This window comes from Oenanthe melanoleuca, chromosome 6, assembly GCF_029582105.1.
Source record: "Oenanthe melanoleuca isolate GR-GAL-2019-014 chromosome 6, OMel1.0, whole genome shotgun sequence".
Taxonomy (NCBI): Eukaryota; Metazoa; Chordata; class Aves; order Passeriformes; family Muscicapidae; genus Oenanthe; species Oenanthe melanoleuca.
In genome coordinates this window covers 24,684,974-24,702,726 of record NC_079340.1, presented here as the reverse complement: position 1 = coordinate 24,702,726, position 17,753 = coordinate 24,684,974, and the positions used below count along the sequence as shown (strand labels likewise).

The following is a 17,753-nucleotide window of genomic DNA, read 5'->3' as shown; positions in this document are numbered from 1 at the left end:
GATCAAAGTATCATTTTACCCCTCTCCCCCAGTTTTTGCAAAACTGTTGAATGAAATGGTAAGATAATGAAAAAGTACATTCACCAGACAAACCAAGTTTTACTTCTAATTTCTGTGTTTAAATGGAGAGGCGTGCCCATGTGTGCCCATATGCAGAAATGAACACTTGAGATTAGAGCTGTGCTAGCCAGTGCTGCCTGGAGCACAGTGGGAGCACCTGCTGATGTAGATGTAGCAGCAGACTGAGCCAGGGTGACAGGCTGACAAGAGGAGCCACAGACAGACAGCTGTGGCTGTAACTCCTGCTGGCACAGCTGGAGCTGAGAGAGGATGTCTGCTCACAGCCAAAATTAGTAGGACTCAGTGGGACTTATATTACTTTTCCTATTGCCTTGGGAATTAAGCCAATCTGTTCCTTCACAAAACGAGCCCATCTTCTGGGACATGATTTTCTCCAGTGCAAAGAAGGAAGTAAATCAAGTGCACATTCATCCACTCTGTATTCAGATCTGGATCTGGATGAGCAAGCAACTGTTCTGAATCTTAACTCCATGGTGAATCCATGGAGTTTCAGATTTATAGATCAAATTTCTTCGTTATATTATTTTTTTATTTTTACATTACAAGGGTTCATCTAGAAGTATTAATCCTCCCTAAAAAGCCACCAGACACTGAATTTTCAAAGACTATTATTAGCAGAAGGGAGAAGTAGCATCAGCTTCCATAGAGTATATTTTCTGATAAAGTTCTGTTTTGCATATAGAAAGTCCTGGCTGAGATTCATGGAAGCAGAATAACTTTGGGATATCTGCCCAAAGCAGACCAAACAGCAGAGTCTTCTGGGAATCACCTGGTGTTAAAAAAATCTTCATTTCTTTTCCTACCTCCACAGATTTTTATGGCACCAAAGAACTCAGGGTGCCTGTGCTGGGCAGATAGAGCCTGGGAATTTCATTATAACAATCTCTCTCTTGGTGGCTTTTTCCATTGTAATGGAAAATAAAATAAAATGGGTAATAATTTCTCCAGGCATTGAAAGATGGGATCAGGTTCAATAGTTCCTGTTTTTTATTTTACTTATGCAATCTTTTCATTGCTTCTTGCCGGCTGTAACACAGAGAAGAAGCAGAGTAAAACAAAACCTCACTCATAATGCTAGTGATCTGAATACATTTCTGCTCTTTATACCTAGTGAGGATTAGGGCTGGTTTTCTGTTTTATTTCTTGGGGTGTGCTGTTTAGTATAGTGGTCCAGGGCCTTGGCTCCAGCCTACATTGTCATTAGAAACAGTAGATAACAGCAGATGTTCCCTCATTAGTTCCTGCTTGCATCAGGTCCTAAGCATATTTGGCTTCTAAAGCTGGGCAAGAAGTAGATGTTTCAGATGATTTTTTTTCCTTTCCTTTTTTTTTTTTTTCCCCAAACTCCTACATTTTTAATATCTGTGATTCCATAGTCATGAGTGGAATCACTCAGATGCTGAATGGAAAAAAAACCCAACAACCTAACAAATAAACAGCCCTCCCTATTCCCTAGACAAAATATTCATTAAAATGAAGGTGTTGGTAAGGGGAATGAAAGTGCTGCTGTATAACACTGTAGTGCCAATGTAAATGTTCAATTAACACCTCATCAGTTAATTACTGCTTTGAAAAATTGGCAGAAGAGAGCTGGTGTAAAATATTCCTGGATGGGATTACTTGCTCACAGTGGCTGTAGACAATACAATACTGAAATGCAGCAGTTCCCTATTAAACCCCAGACTAAGTACATCCCTTGCTGCTCCCCAGTTACTTTGGTGCCATTGGAACTGGCAGCACAGATTCCCTGGAGTAACCTCCTGTCTTGTCTTTCCCCAGGACATGCATGTTATCAGCACAGATGAGAATCAGGTGTTTGCAGCTGTGCAAGAGTGGAACCAGAACGACACATACAATCTGTACATCTCAGACACCCGAGGGATCTACTTCACCCTGGCCTTGGAAAATGTCAAGAGTAGCCAAGGGCTGGAGGGAAATGTGATGATTGACCTCTATGAGGTATGTCATAACTCCAGACATCTCATTGCTGTCTCAGGAGCTCACATGATGCCAGTACCTTTTCCTCCTTGCACATCAGTCTCATAAAATGTGAACAGCAAAGCCAACAAATGACTAAACACAGAGTTTTACCTTTCCTAGATTTACTGCTGTGTTCACCAGTGGGTTCTCAGGTGAGGAACAGCTCATGGCTCTTTGATGCATATGTAAAAGTTGTGGAATAATTAATTCACTTGCTAGGAGGAACTCTGTCAGCCAAAATCCTGCTTGGACCCATGTTGGTTCTATGGCTATGAAAGCTCCCAACAGACTCAGAAGCATCATTCTCGGATTTTTGTTGCATTTCTGGCAGTCTAATCTCTTGTTTTAGAAGTTAAGGAGAGACTGCAGTTTTCAGCTGTCCTTGTCACCTTTCTCAGCTTGAGCTATTCTGGGAACTTAAGTGGTTATAGCTATGTCCTCTTGGGCTATCCCATGAGCATGGAAACTCTCACACCTCATTTTGATGCCCTGTTTACCCTGAGCCTTTTTTTGAACAGCTGTGTTCTGCTTAAGCTCACCATAAAAGGCCAATTTCCATTGTCTTCTATGACAACTGATCCTAAGAGTAGGACCTCTAAAGTGCCCTTGTCCATCCCTTGCTCTGCTGCCTATTTTCCCTCTGGAGACAAGCACTCAGCTGAGGAGAAATTCAATCCTCAGCTGCTGTTCTGAGGGTCAGGTTCTGTTTTCAGGTCTCCTCCAGGGGATTTTCTGACCATTTAGAATAAAGGTCATAAAGTAGATCTGAGTGCCTTTGAGGATGAAGATGCTGCCTGTATTTCCCCATCACTGTCCCAATATTAGCTCTGCTCTGTAGTTTTCCTTCAGCTGCCCTCTGCTTGGAAACCACCTTGAATTGTCCAGAGAGCCCAAGAGTTACACAGCAGTGCAGATGGACCAGAGAGGATGGGCACTGCCATTTCAGTCATTTGGACATTTTTTACCATTAATCTCTCCACAGTGCTGGCAGCCCATGGAAAAACTGTTGCCTCTTATTACTGTCAGCTGGGGAAGCAGCTTTACTGCATTATGTAAAGGTGTCCTACATCCCAGGGGTAAAGAAAATCTCTTGTTTTGTTTTATTCATCTGACACCACACAGCAACCTGGATTGAAATTGATGCAATCAGACTTGCAGCATCATATCTGCTGATTATCTAAATAGTAGAAATATTGGCTGACATGGAACCTGGCACAAACCTTCCTTTCAGTTTGATGTTCTTGCTGGAAGGGAGCACAGAGCCAGCCAGCATGGTTCTGTGTCAGATTGTTATAGTGATCTAGGGGAAAATGGAGAGGAAGGCAAGAGAAGAAAAAAAAAAAAAAAACATAGATAAATTAAAAGTAAGTGGAGAGATTGCCAAGCTAGTCCTTCTCTAGTGGCAGCAGTGTATTTAAAAAAGCATCATCATTAGAGAAGATGCCAGAGAAAAGCCCATTTAATGTGCAGGTGTCTGTGTGCACGTTTGTCAGGTGTTAGAAGTTGTGGTTGCATTGCAGTGAATGTTTATGTGTGTAATTCCTAAATTGATTCTAAATCAAGGGTAAATCTGCTCAATGCTGCTAAGTAGGGAATTACACTGGGTACAAAGAGAAAATAAAACTTCTTTCGTGGTGTCTCCTTGAGTTCACAAGAAGTTGTCCTATTGATCACCTCCTAAAGGGAGGGAAGAGCTAAATACTGACCAGTGTGTCTGAGTGCCCTCTCTGGTTCCTGTGTCTGCCCAGGGATGCACTGTGGCACTGTTGGGATGGTCCACAGCAAGACAGTCCTGCTGTGGCAATCCATGACTGAAGTGATAACAGAATGAGGAGCTGTGTCTATAGCTATGCTATTTATGCCTGTCACTCTGGAGCTTTTTTCCAGCAGTATGTATGTTGGCTGAGAAGTATGTTTGATGTATGAAGGTGGTGATGGGAAGTGAAAAATGTCTTTAGAGCTGTGTGTTCAAGTTCTTGTGTGGATCTTCCTGAAGCTGCAGAGCAGCATTAGTGCACACAGTGCATTCAGGGAGGTGAGGGTTCTGCAATTCCTGTGTGGCAGCTGATGGAGTCTTTCCTCTCTGACCACTGGTGGTCATGCACTTGCTTGCCTGGGTCTTTCTCTGCAGTGACTGTGTGAGCAGCAGGGCTGAACAGCTCCCTGTGTGTGTCAGGGCTGTGTATATGCAACTGGTCTGTCCCTTCCTTCTGAGAGTGCACAAGCCTGTGTGTGCAGTCTTTTTTTTAAGATAAAGCTGTCCAAAGGCTGACAGAATAACTTGGCTTTCTCAGGAAAGGATTCTGAGTCCCAGCCCATGACTAGAATCATAAAAAGAAAAAAAAAATCAGGATTTCAGAACACTTTTATTCCCTGATATATAAACTGCTCTTTAATCATTTATGGCCAGCATTTCACAGGGACTGTATAATAGAACAATTTTGGGACAGCAGCAAAGCAAAGTACAATTGCAACTATAGGCTCTAGCCTCTGGTAGTAAAGGCAGAACTGTGTTATTTTTCCATCCCTGTCTATTCATCCAATATCACTGTGAGACAGGAGTACCCTTGTCTTTTCAGGGTTCCTTTCTACTACAGCAAAGAAATCCTGAATACTTACTTGGGTGGGATCAAACATACAGCTGGGAAATTGAAAAGGTTATCCTTTCTCTGCTTATATCAACAATGAATTAGTTAACTAGTTAATTTAAAGACTATTGCCCTTTATAGCAAGCCATGTCAAAGTCTTTATGAGTTTCAAATGAAATTCAGGAAGATGCTGTTTGAATGACTAAATACATCACTGTGCTGTACCAAAGCACTGTACACAAGCAGTCTCACAGCACATTATTAAAAGTGCAATAAAGTCCTGTCCACTGGTAGCTGTAGCATCCAAATCCAGCCACATAATTAAATGGCTTGAGCTGGAAAAAGCTCTGAATCTGCTGTGTAACTGTTTGCCATGCCATGTCGTTTAATCTCTGTGAATAAAAAGCCTTGATGAATGATTCTGTCTGCTAATTCTACAGCATAAGCAGGGGTGAGGTGGATGACTGAGCAGACTTGCTGGAAACCAAAAAGTTTCTCACTTTCCCCCTCCTTCTCCTGATTTCACTTCCCTTTTTATTGCAGCACTCAGATTACAGAGTGACAGCCTAACAAATTCATTCTCAAGCTGCAGCAGCTATTGGGCTATTGATTTTCAGTGTGCTGAGAAGATGGGAACATTCTGCAGTGTGAGTTGTGGTTTGAGGTTGGCTTTTTTTTTCTCCTCACTAAGATACTTTTAGGCTTGGTTCCAATGTGAATCTGTTAGCGTCATGCCTTTGCAAAATCCTCCTGCAGGTCTGTGGGTTTAAACTGCTGGGTAAAACACCAGGAAAAAGTGAAAGGATGAAGACCTCATTTCCAGCTCTGTAACAGTAACTGGTGTTCTGTATGGCCTTGCTTGAGTCACCAGTGGTTTGTTTTCCTCAAAGTACAAAATGTAATGAAAATATCTTTGTGCCCCTAGTTATCCTGTTGAAACACTGATAATTATGAAACACATTGAGATCCTTAGATGAAATGTCTGAAGAAGGCTGGGTGAGAATAGAAACATTGAACTGCAAGTTTATGTGTGTGTGTTGCTGTTTTCTTCACAAGGTCAAAATTGCTGCTGTTTCCTGGTGCTGCTGTGCAAGAGAAAAATAATTGCCTGTACATGTTTCATCTTTCAGGGGAAGGATGCCTACACATTTGAGAGGTTGTCACTTTACAGATAATGCCTCTGACATCTTGCCATGTTCCCATGATGGTTCTGAAATACAATATTTCTTTCCCATTTGTCATCTTTACACCTGTGATGGCTTTATCTTTTCCCCAGCACCCCAGCTTGCCTTTGATGTGCATTGGCAATTCTGGCCCTGACACTGACCACTGACAGAGCCATCAGAGCCCTGGTGGGTTTGACAGAGGAAAAGGGACATGCACAGAGCCTGCATAGACTTGATCTATTTTTCAGCCATGTCAATTTTTCCTAGGTAGCAGGGATAAAGGGAATGTTCTTGGCTAACAAGAAGATTGACAACCAAGTGAAAACTTTCATCACCTACAATAAAGGGAGAGACTGGAGTTTGTTGCAGGCTCCACAGATGGATCTGAGAGGAAATCCCATTCACTGTCTCCTAGTAAGTACCTGAGGGGGGAATTGGGGTGACAATACCCCAGAACAATCTTTTTCTACCAGGTAACACAACAAAAGGAGAGCAGCTCCCCTCTCTATGCAGTGCATCTCATAGAGTGCAGTGCTTCAGGCTTGGGCTGCCAGGGGTTATTGCATTGTAATTTAGGTTAATTTGATTTATTTTCTGGAACAAATGTAAGCATTGTGGATCAGCTGCCTCCTGCAGAAGTGCTGTGTCCCCTGGAAGAGCAGGGGGAGCTGGATGCTGTGTCTGGCAGTCAGTTCTCTGGACACTAGATGGGAGGCAAGAGCTGCTGTAGCTCAGAGCTCAGACAGCCACTGCAAACAGGCTCAAAGGAACACAGAGCTCAGATTGCTTTCAGGCTGCTCTGCTGGCATTAATATTTATTAACATCCATCATTTTCTCTTTGAGCTCAGAAGTGAGAATCGACACATTCATCTAAATATATGTACAGCTTTGTGTTGGTGTAAATTGTATCTATTTCTGTGCTTATTGATATAGATCCACATAGAGCTAAGTCTTTCATCATCATTATGTGCAAACAGTTTCCAAGAGGGAAAGTGAAATATAAGTAATGTGAATAGAATTGGAGACCTCTATGAAATTAGAGAGCTTAAACTGATCTTGACATATTTTTCAGCTGATACAATCTATTCACAGTAGAGGGATCATACTCAGAACCCCTGTATTTGGGATTCCAAATAACTTTCATATTATACTAATTCTAATATGGTTCCAGGCAGAATCAGGGGCACTATTTAGATTGCTCTTACTTCTGTTGTTCTGCATGTTGTTTTCCATTTAAAAAAATAAAAGTTTCTCATTTTGTGGCATGAGAATCTGAATCAGCATTATATTTTGTAGCTGAATGCTACACTAATAATCTCTTAACTGAATGTCATGCACTATTGCAAGAGCAAAGAATAAATATTTGAAGCTGTTCAAATAATTGATTTTTTGATTGAGCCAAAATGCAAGCCCTTCATTTTCTGTCCAGTTTGGAAAAAAAATAAATAGGAAAGACTAGGGGTAAGACAGAAGAGTTATTTCAGAGTATGACTAAATTTGTTTGGGCTTGTTTTCTTCTTTCAAATTTTTAAAAATTGTAATTAAGTGAATTTTTAATTAGATGCTTCTGTGAGGTGAAAACCAAAACAGATGACATGCAAAAATCTTTGCAGGCATAAAGCAATTCTGTTCTTTTGAAGGGACTATGTAAAGAAGCCTTTATGTTTCAAATAGATTGTATAATCTAGTTTTAACTCAAATGAACATATTCAGTAAAAAAAAAATGGCATCTTGACCTTCTCAAATTATAACCAATTTTATCAGAAACTCTAGATTTTTATTACATGGTATGACAGTATAATATTCTAGGGGACTGGCAAGGCATAAGAACAACCAAAAAAAAGCACATAGGCAAGTAAAATAATAAAAGTAGACTTTATTTTTTTTCCATAAACTTGAAGTTAGATTTCTGAGAGGTCTTTCCTGGTGTTTTTGTGCACTGATCATGCAAAGTGTGACTTGCCACTCTGGTTATAAGTGAGCCAGTGATATTGTTCTGTGTGGCCCTTATGGAGCAGTTGTTTGCAGGAATTGGATATTGTATATACAAGGCTGTACCTGCCATTGTAGTTGCCCATTTTATAATGGAAGTGGTCATATATTTGTGTGTGAAACAGAAATAGACAGTTCTTATGGGGGGAGAGAGAGTTATGGATCCCTTTAAGCCTTCCCATCCATGCTGTATCTGCTAATATATCCATGGGCACCAGAGAATACAACAAACCTCATTTAAAATTAGACCAGATATGCCTGAACAAGCTGGATTCCCTTGAGGGTGATAAATTTGAACAAGCCAGAGAAAGGGTCAAGAGGAGAAGCAGAAGTGTGAGAACTGACCTAGAGAAACTCATGGTTTTCTGGGGATTGCATTTACATCCTTGGAGCTCCACTGTGCATAAACCACTATTTAAACATTAGTTTGTTTTTATTTTGCTCTCTGTGCAACCAAGAACTTGCTCTGAGGATTACTTCCACCTGTGCAAGCTCAGTGGATGTTTGTCATGCTGTTTACATTTCTTAAGTGCTCTGTGACTTGAGCTGGAGTGTAGGAATTGTGATTTCAGGGTGCTAAGGGACAAACCCTCAGTGAACTTTAAACCTTGTATCTCAGTCTTTGTCCTTTCAGGAGAGTGGAAAGTGTTTTATCAGCCCTGCCCTGGGATAAGGCCAGAAGAATATTAAGCCATGTTTATTTTCTCTTCCCCTAACATTGGGTAAAACAGGCAAGAGGCCCCTTTCATTTGTCTAAGCACTCCTCCATGTTTAGGTTTTCACCAGCTTTTGGAATGGCAGAGGAGCAGGAAACCTCAAATGAGCATTTAGAATCTCAGGTGGTCAACTTGCAAATTTGAAGGAAAGCAAATGGCTGAAATCTGAATTAAACCTACTCATTAGATTTTTACAGGAACAGGCAGTCTGCCTGCCATAGAAAGGGAGGGATAGAAGTACAGAAAATGTACCCAACACAAAGTGAAATGGCAGTTCTGCAAGAGAGACAAGCTATTCAAAAATCCTGTCTGAGGTTCATGCTTCATGGTGGGGAAGATGAAGGCAGAATATGGAATGAAAGATTTCTAGAAGTTATAGAGAATAAACCACAGAAGTTGAGAGTGGTAGGGAAGTTTTTGAAGCAAAGGCACTCCAAGTTTACATTCCTGGAAGTAAGTCAGGGATCCATAAGGGTTTTCTGCTGAAGGAAAATGTGGAGAAAAGGAATTTTCCCCTGCTGTGAGGCAATTCTGTTCCTTGTCAGTGTGACATAGCTTAGCATTTAAACACTTCACAAACTCCCCTCACCTCTTTAGCCACCCCTGCATCACTAGTTTTACCTCCTTATGTCAGTTGCTGATTTTCCTTCTAGACATAACTGTTCCTGACACAATCCTGCTTTTCCTTATGGCACAGATAAGTGAGTTCTTCATAGTCCATTGTACAAGTAGTTTAGCTCCCATCCTTGCTGCACAGCAGCCACTGGTGCTTTCCCACTGCTGGTTTTCAGCACAGTTGTCTGCAGCAATAGCTCAGGACTCAGCAGTGACGTGTTCCAGCTCATTGGCAAAATGGGATCTGCCATTTCCCAGAGTGCAGCCCCAGCCTGCAGAGCAGTGCTGTGTGTCTGTGCAGCTGCTCCCTAAACCTGAGCTAAGGGAGAATTCAAACAGAAGTACAGAGCAGCTAAGTTGTTGGCTAGGGAGGTTGGGAAGGAATCTGGTTGAAGCACAGGGAGAGCCGGACAAAACCATCCTTCTCTGACACTCGAGGTGGATTTTCAGAGGACTCAGATCTTCACATTTTTCTAGAGACAGCTCTAAATAATGAAGAAGGAGGAAAGCAGTGAAATTCCATCTAATCCCAGGGTTTTGTTTTTCTTGTTTATACCACTTAATACAGGTGGTATATGATGAAGATGAATATACTTAATCTTCGTTAAATAGCTGCCAAGGTATTTTATTCCAAAGATGCTGGTTTAATTTGATACTCACCATGTGTTGTGAAGTGGTTAACTGAGGAGTAGGTCTGTCTGGCAAGAAATGAGCATCTTCCTGGGAGAGTTAATCAATTAGCTTTCAAGGATGGGCTTGTGGTTCAAACACAGGGCTGAATCTCAGGAGAATCTTGATTCAGTTTTTGGGTCTATCTCCAATTTCCTATGTGACCTTGGGCAAGTCATATATTTTCTCTGTGCCTCACCTCCCCAGACATCTGTTTCTTCTCTCCCACATTTTTTCTTTTCCATAGGAATTTATAAGGATTTCAGGACAAAGACCCTCTTCTCATAAAGGGGGACATTAATGCCATCTGCTACAGAGTATTTTAACTATCTAAGTGATGTGTTTTGAATATCTCTCTAGGAAGTGTTTATCTCTTTTCATTGCTCCTTGCTATTGCAGGTGAGCAAATACTGTGACTACCCCTAGGTTTGTGAATGGTGACCAGCATCATCTTTGTGCTCTAGTACTTTCTCCCACTTCTGATGAGGGACAGCCACTAAAAGCTGGTTTGTGTTGTGTCCTGCCATTGAAGACAATTCAGGTGGGCTTTTCAGAATGGTCAAAAGTGGGTTTGTGGATGTTTATGCAAAATTTTACTAAGGACTGATGAGCTTCCTGAGAGGGGAGCATAAGAGTGCTGGCTTGAAAATATTAGGAAGCAAGTAATGAAATCTAGCTAGAAGATAAAACAGAGGTGATATAGCCCATTCCTCTGCTCATTGCCAGTTTTTACAGTTCTGCTGGAGTGCAAATGCTCCATGCTGTGGTTGCTTTTCCCTTGGTGGCTGTGCAGCAATTGGCACAGATGGGAACTAGGCAATGACAGTGAAGCCCAAACCTGTGATTCTGGTGATAATGATGATTTTAGTAGTCTTTTGGTAACAACAAAAAGGACAGAGACGATTGATGACAATTCTGAAAAACAGTGAGATGTCTGTATGTGAATTAAGCTATGGGATGTGGACGAGGAACACAAAAGGACCAGTAGAATAGAAAATAGCTGGACAAATATCTGTTGATGAACAGTATAAGGACAGAGATAGAGAATGAGGAAGAGAATGCTAATACAGCCAGGATGTGGGGTGGCCATGGGCAGTAGCTTCAGGTGTTTGGCTAAGAGTGGAAGGGTTGGTTTTCACCATACCCAGTTGTCACCAGAGACTCTAGCATTACTGCACTCCAACCAGTAAGAAGTCATGCCACTAAAAAGACCATCTATCTGCTTAGACAGATGGTCTGGCTTTTAATATTGGAGAGATATATTCCTTTTCTATATGCTGTATCTGTGCAATGAGATAAATTTGAAAGGAAACATCTGGTAGCACAAAGTTTGAATCTTAACAAGGTCTCATCTGAGTTGGCAATTGGCTGAGTTGCCGTTAGGTTCTGTCTTCAAAATGCTGAACTGGGCTTGGAGTCTGTTAGTTTAAAAAACATGTTTTCTATTTAGTGTTCTCACAAGCTATCAGAATGTGAAAGGAAGGAGTCCAAGCTCCTGCAGTGCTTTCCCTTCCCCGCTCGTGTCAGCCGGGTTTGCTGCCGGTGCCGGGCTGCTCCCCCTCGCCAGCCTGTCATCTGGAGTTAGGCTGTCACTGCCTTGCCCCTGGCAGCTCCAGCTCCCTGCTGCACATCCCTCTTCCTGCCTCTCACCACTGAGAGCTCCCATCTCCCCCCACCACCCTCATTTGCCTTTGCCAAAAGAGCCCTGCCTTCTCCACGGGGGAATTGCCATTTCAGTCACATTCACCTACTTTGGGCTGGGATGGGTAAATGGTCTTCTTCCAGTGAAGATGTAGCCTTTAGGCAGCTGGTGTTATTCAGGAAAATCTGCCCCTTTGAGCCTGAAGGCTCTGCACAGCCCCTCTTTCTCTTACAGAGCTGGGCAAGCTGAAGCCATGAGCTTTGCTCCAGTTCTGTTCCTGTGTGACGTCCACCTTGATTGGGTCAGTTTGCTTCAGGTTTTCTCGCCAGTATTTTTCCCCTGCTCCTCCCTTAGCATGTTTCTTGCAGGGCTCTTCATGAGGTTTGAAAAAAAAAAATAAATCTGGAAATAAAACCTGAGTAAAGGAAACAGTATTCAGAAATTTTCAGGAATTATCACATTACAGATTTGGAGGGAATTGTAATGGCAGCTTTAAAAATCTGCACATCTGTCTATCTTACCTTCTTGCTCAGCTGATTTATTCTGTATCACTCATGTCTTACCTGAGCACCCAGCATACAAAATCAATAGCAAATAGGTAAGGTTTCCATGGATGTATTTGTATTGAAAAGGTCACATCCAGATGGGCAATGAAGCTTTGCTTTAAATTTGAAACTAACACTTTCCAGTCGTGGTACTTCTTTGTATTTATTGCAGTGCATTTCAGAACATAACATCAGTCATATGTCAAAAAGAATTAAGAAATAAGATTTTTTTCTTGGATAATTAGTGGTGACTCAGCACCACACCAGTGGAGTTAAATTGCCTCTTGTTTCAGAGAAGCTTGAGTTGTGCTGCTCAGAGTAACTTCATATCTGCACCAATCTGCATGATTGCTTCTCAAAGAGTAGGAGCCAGGGGAGTCAGTCCTTACCATCACCTGCCTGTGCAAGCCTGGTCCCCCCTTTGAGGTACAGCCTCAAAGATCTGTCCTTGGAAGAGGGTTCCAGCCTGGTGCATGCTTCCCACTGGGAATGGGTTGTGTCAGGAAATGATGGCAAAGTGGCTGTGCCCCTCTAAGGGTAACTGAACACAGTGATTAGGAGGAAATACAGACACTGTGTGTTTCTAAGCCTGTAGAAATAGGAGCATACGTTGCTGTGTCTGCTTTTTACTTTTATTTCCCCTTTCTCCTTAGCCCTATTGCTCCCTCCATCTTCACTTGAAGGTCTCAGACAACCCCTACACCTCAGGAAACATTGCCAGCAGAGACACTGCCCCCGGTATTATTGTAGCTTCAGGTATGAAACATCTAAAAACTGCTTGTGTTTGATGTGCAAACCTGGACAAACTCTGCAGCTGGTGGAGGGTGTTGGGTGGCTGTGGGGTGTCACACCACCAGTGTTGGGAAAGGAGGCAGGCTGTCAAATGGAAATCCTTATGGGCCTGCAGCTTGTCATGTGCTTTTTATGGAAACTTGCCTTTGAGACAGAGGAGATCGTGTCTAGTCCTCTTCTCCTGAGAGCATCAGATCAAATCAGGGCATTCCTTTGCATGTGGAGGTGTGTAGACTTCTGTATATTGGGTCTTTTAGATATATTTTTTCAAACTGAAATGCCTTCCCTCTTCCCCTTTCCCTCTCATTTTCCTCCCAAACCCAGAAGTTCTACAACTGCAAAATAAATAAATATATTTACTCCCCTGATTTGCTCATTCTGTTGTTTCTGAGAGGGTTCCTTCACTAACCAGTGCTCCTCTTACAGGTAACATAGGCACTGAACTATCAGACAATGACATCAGCATGTTTGTTACTTCTGATGCTGGCAACACTTGGAGACAGGTAAATTACCCCAAATCGCTGGTTTAAATACAAATGTCATAGGAAATGTCATAAAAGTAGATTCAATCTGTCACTTAATTTTTGTTTCATTTGATTCTGAGTAGCTTTTTGCAAACCTTTTACAAAAGAGTAAACTTCCCTTCTCAAAGGAACAGAGATGTTCATAGAAAAAGACTAAATATGCTGTTAGATTCATATAACAGAAAATTCTTTTTATTATTCTACTCAGAATTTGACTTCCATTTAACCCCATAGCAAAGAGAACAGAATAAATTATGAATAACAAAGGGAGAGAAAGTGTTATCTTTCACTGTTGGACATCCCTTATGCCAACCAGACCATTTTTCTTTTCGTCCATGACTATACCTCCCCAAAAATCAGCAGTTGTACTGGTCTGCTTTTTCTCACTTCAGCTGAGACTCATTTCACCCAACCTGAATTGTGCAAAGTTTGTTGTCCATTTAATGGATTTTTTTGCCTTGCTCTTAAGCTGATGCAGAAAAAAACAAAATCCAGTTTTCCTTGTTGCACAGCTACCATTCTCCATTAATTGTGGAAAGAGATTGGATAATGAAATTATATCTAGTTCCAAATATTTAGTGGAGTCTCACCTGTTAAAAAATCCCCTCTAATGTGCTTATCTTCAGATCAGGAAATTCTGTTATTCCTATTTTCGGAATGGGATATCAAGTCATGGAGAAAAAGGGTAACTTTATCTAACAAATGCTGCTGTATAGCAGATGTTTGCAGAAAGATAATACAAAAAAGACACAGGGAGAGAAAATCTTTTCCAATATTTGATAATCCAAGAATCTAATTATTTTGCAATGTTTGACCAGCCTCATTTTTCTGTCTAAATCAATTATTTGAGATGAGGCCAGACATGTGCAAACACATGAAATTCTTCTTTAAACAAAAAATTGTCATCAAAAGGAGGGAAATTGTTGATCCTTGCAAAAAAAATCATATTTCTAACTTTCTGTCAAGCAATAGAAGAATGAATTTTCCATGGCCCTGAAAAAACTTTGGGGAAAAAAAACCTCTAAATAATAAAAGACTGAGCCCAGGAAATATATCAATAATTTCCTCTACTTTATAATTTTCTTAGCACATCACTGTCCTGTGTCATGATCCTACTTAAAGAACTGTGACATTTTCTTGATACTAAGGGTAATAGGTTTAAATAAACACTTTTTTTTTTTTTTTTTTTTTTTTGTTTTTAGATCTTTGAGGAAGAGCACAGTGTTCTGTTCCTGGACCAAGGTGGTGTACTGGTTGCCATGAAACACACATCTCTGCCTATCAGACACCTCTGGTAATGACTCCATTTGTGTTAAATGCCTGCTGTCCCTCTTTTCAGAGAAGCAGGCAGTTAGTATGCACCCAGTCTTTTGCAGCTGTAATCTGGAAAGTATTAGTTAAGATACTGGCAAACATTAAGTCAGATAAAGATAAGAAATCCTGGAAATTACATTTCATATAATTTTGGCTTGGCCACATCTGAGATATCATCAGTAATTCCACAACACTCCTGATTTACCACAGCTTAGCATTTTGGATTTGATTGTTTATTTTATATATATATATATATATATATATATATATATATATATATATATATATGTGGTTTATTCTTTTGTCTCTAAGTTACCAAAGTAGCCCTAATTTTCAAAATTATTGATGAACTTTCCTTCTGTGTGGCAGGCAGCACTTATGGACCAGAATTTTGTTGAATAGATTCAGGGTTATGTAACTGATAATGCAAAGTGTCCTCTCCAGTGAGCACTCCTGAGTGAGGAGGCAGAGTTGTGCTTGTGCTGTTTTGTATTATTTTTTTCCACCACAGTTAGTCTCATAGCAGAATCTGGAATACCCAGACCCAAGTCTTAAGAAATGATGAGTGGTTCCAGGCTTTCACTTGCACTCCCCACAGGGGGACCTGCTGATCTGAAGAAACTGTCATCCTCCAGAAAACTAACCTCAAAATGTTTTATACTGGGGACTCAAAAAATCAGATGTTTAAAATCACTTGTATATTTTTTAAAAAAAATCTTATGCTGAGGCTACGATTTGCCCTTTGAGCATCAATCTTTACTAGTTTCTACCACTTAAATATTGGCCATGGATTTGTAGTATGTTGCCAAACAAGCTTGATCAATGGTCTGATTTATAATGCTTCCCCAAAAAAATAGTTATTTAAAGGACTACAAAATCAGAATCCAATAAGAGAAGCTGTTTTCCACTTCTCCATAGCAGCTGTGAATCCTCTTGAGTAAAATAGGTGAGTAAGGAAATAAGACACTAATTCTGCTTTCTCCTCTAGGTTAAGTTTTGATGAAGGGAGATCTTGGAGCAAATACAGTTTCACATCCCTCCCACTGTTTGTAGATGGAGTTTTGGGGGAGCCTGGAGAGGAGACCCTCATCATGACGTAAGTGGGTGTGCCAGAACAGTGCTGTGGAGTGAACCTCACCTTGCCTGGTGGAACAGGGGCATTGCTGCTACCAAGCACGGTCTGAAGACAAGAGTGTGCAGCCTGCTGTTGCTAAATCATCACTTTATTTGTGATATGACTGAGGGATTAGCAACATGGTTCCTTGCAAGATGCAAATATTAGCACTTAGCTTATCAGCATGAAACCTGACTCCTCCAATTGAATGTGATATAAAGCAGAGTTGCTATTGACAGATTAATATTTGAAAGAAAAATGGTGAGGTATTTTTATAACTGTGGTTTTGCTGCTACATTTTTTTTTTTAATGAGACACAGATAAGTGAAGACATCCTTTTGTAAAAATGAATCACAAAATGTTGCCTGGAGGCTGACTCATGAAAAATTATGTTTAGTTTCAGTGTGGTATGCTGAGTTCTGCATGATGCATAAATCTGGACTCACTATGCCAGAAACTGTGACATTTTATCTGAGATCAGATTTGTGAAAACAGAAAGTATTTCTGACTGATCTGCAATAAGGAGAATATGTGGCTTGGAAGCTAATTTGAGTTAGCTCAGAAAGATGGATGAAGAATGTTCCTTCAGGTTCTGATTTTAATTTGAATGGAAGGGATTCCCAAAGCTTAAAACTCAGATAAAACTCTTGAAGGTATTTGTTTCCAGCCCCATCATCAAGTATTCTCTTGACTCTTCAAGTTGAGTAATTTTTGCTATTTTCATAAGGGGGAGGGTCTTAGTGAACAGAATAAAAAAAGCCACATGCAATTTTGCAGTTTCTAATAGGGTTATAGATATTTAGCAGGCTAAGTTTCACTTTCACTTTGTCAGTCCAGTGAAAATGAATAGGGCTCTCACTCTTAAAGCAATTGATCTCTGTTGGAAACTGTGGGGACTGTACCTCTGTAACTACCAGGCTTCCTTTTACTGTGTGTTCTTCCTGCTGCAGTGTGTTTGGACACTTCAGCCACCGCTCGGAGTGGCAGCTGGTGAAAGTTGACTACAAGTCCATTTTTGATCGGAGGTGTGCAGAGGAGGACTACAGACCTTGGCAGCTGCACAGCCAGGTGAGAAGTGAGGATGCTGGGGTGTGGTCTGAAGTAGCTAATGATCCTACACTTCAACATCAGCACAATCCAGAATCTTTTCCCAGCAGTTTGGTGTGTCAGCTCATCCCTTACTGGGGTGTTCTGTTGCACTGGTGTGTTGCCTCAGATTGAGGCTCTGTGATCCCTGAAGGATGAACAGCTGTCTTTTGGGTGCTGTCCTGCACACAGGCAATTACCTCAGAGTAATGCAGACTTGAACAACACAGCAACAGCAGAACTGCCACTGAGGCCTGAACTCCTGCACTCTTACATCTCCCACCCAATTTCCCCATCATCCTTCTGTGTCCTCAGAGCCAATGCCTTAAGACTATTCAGTTGTTTCACACATGTTTCTCCCATTTCTTAGCCTCATTCCTTGCTTGATTTCATCCCTGTTCTGTCTCTCTCTGCTGTGGGACTCGGGCACTTTATTCCCCAACTCATTGGCCCCCTTGCCCTGTGCATCCTGGATGCAGCTGCTGCATCACTCTCTGAACCAAGGAATTCATGCCCAGCACAGTGCCTGCACAAGCTCTGCCAAGGCACAACAGCACATGTTTCATCAGTTTAGAATAAAATATGGCCCAAATTCTGTGGTTATATAAACACCACAGGCTCCACTGAAGTCTACAGCAAAGCACACATTTCTATCATCAAAGGTTGTCTTTCTGTATATATCTTGCTGGGCAAGAATTTAATAGTGAATATGAAATGAAAGGAGCTTGACTCAGACTAGCTGCTCACACAAGGCACAACTCTACACTAAAAATATCAGTTATTACTTAGATCTTTAGATGCTGAAATCAGAACAGCTTCCTTGAAATTCCAGGAAGCACAGCATTTTGCACCAGTTGCTATTCAGGCCCTTCTGTTTCATGCCATCAAATCATCAAATCATCAAATCAAAGCCACGAAAAAATTTTCC

At 41.1% G+C, this 17,753-nt stretch overlaps 1 protein-coding gene across 2 annotated transcripts in view; it reads left to right on the top strand.

Annotated features, from left to right (window-relative positions):
- SORCS1 (sortilin related VPS10 domain containing receptor 1) overlaps positions 1 to 17,753 on the top strand; it is a 263,410-nt gene that overhangs the window by 196,606 nt on the left and 49,051 nt on the right. For both annotated transcript variants that reach the window (XM_056495393.1, XM_056495392.1), the window contains exons 9-15: positions 1,861 to 2,040; positions 6,083 to 6,229; positions 12,649 to 12,751; positions 13,214 to 13,290; positions 14,514 to 14,605; positions 15,614 to 15,721; positions 16,690 to 16,807. In XM_056495393.1, coding sequence (XP_056351368.1) covers positions 1,861 to 2,040; positions 6,083 to 6,229; positions 12,649 to 12,751; positions 13,214 to 13,290; positions 14,514 to 14,605; positions 15,614 to 15,721; positions 16,690 to 16,807 — 825 coding nt within the window. The remainder of the gene's footprint in view (positions 1 to 1,860; positions 2,041 to 6,082; positions 6,230 to 12,648; positions 12,752 to 13,213; positions 13,291 to 14,513; positions 14,606 to 15,613; positions 15,722 to 16,689; positions 16,808 to 17,753) is intronic.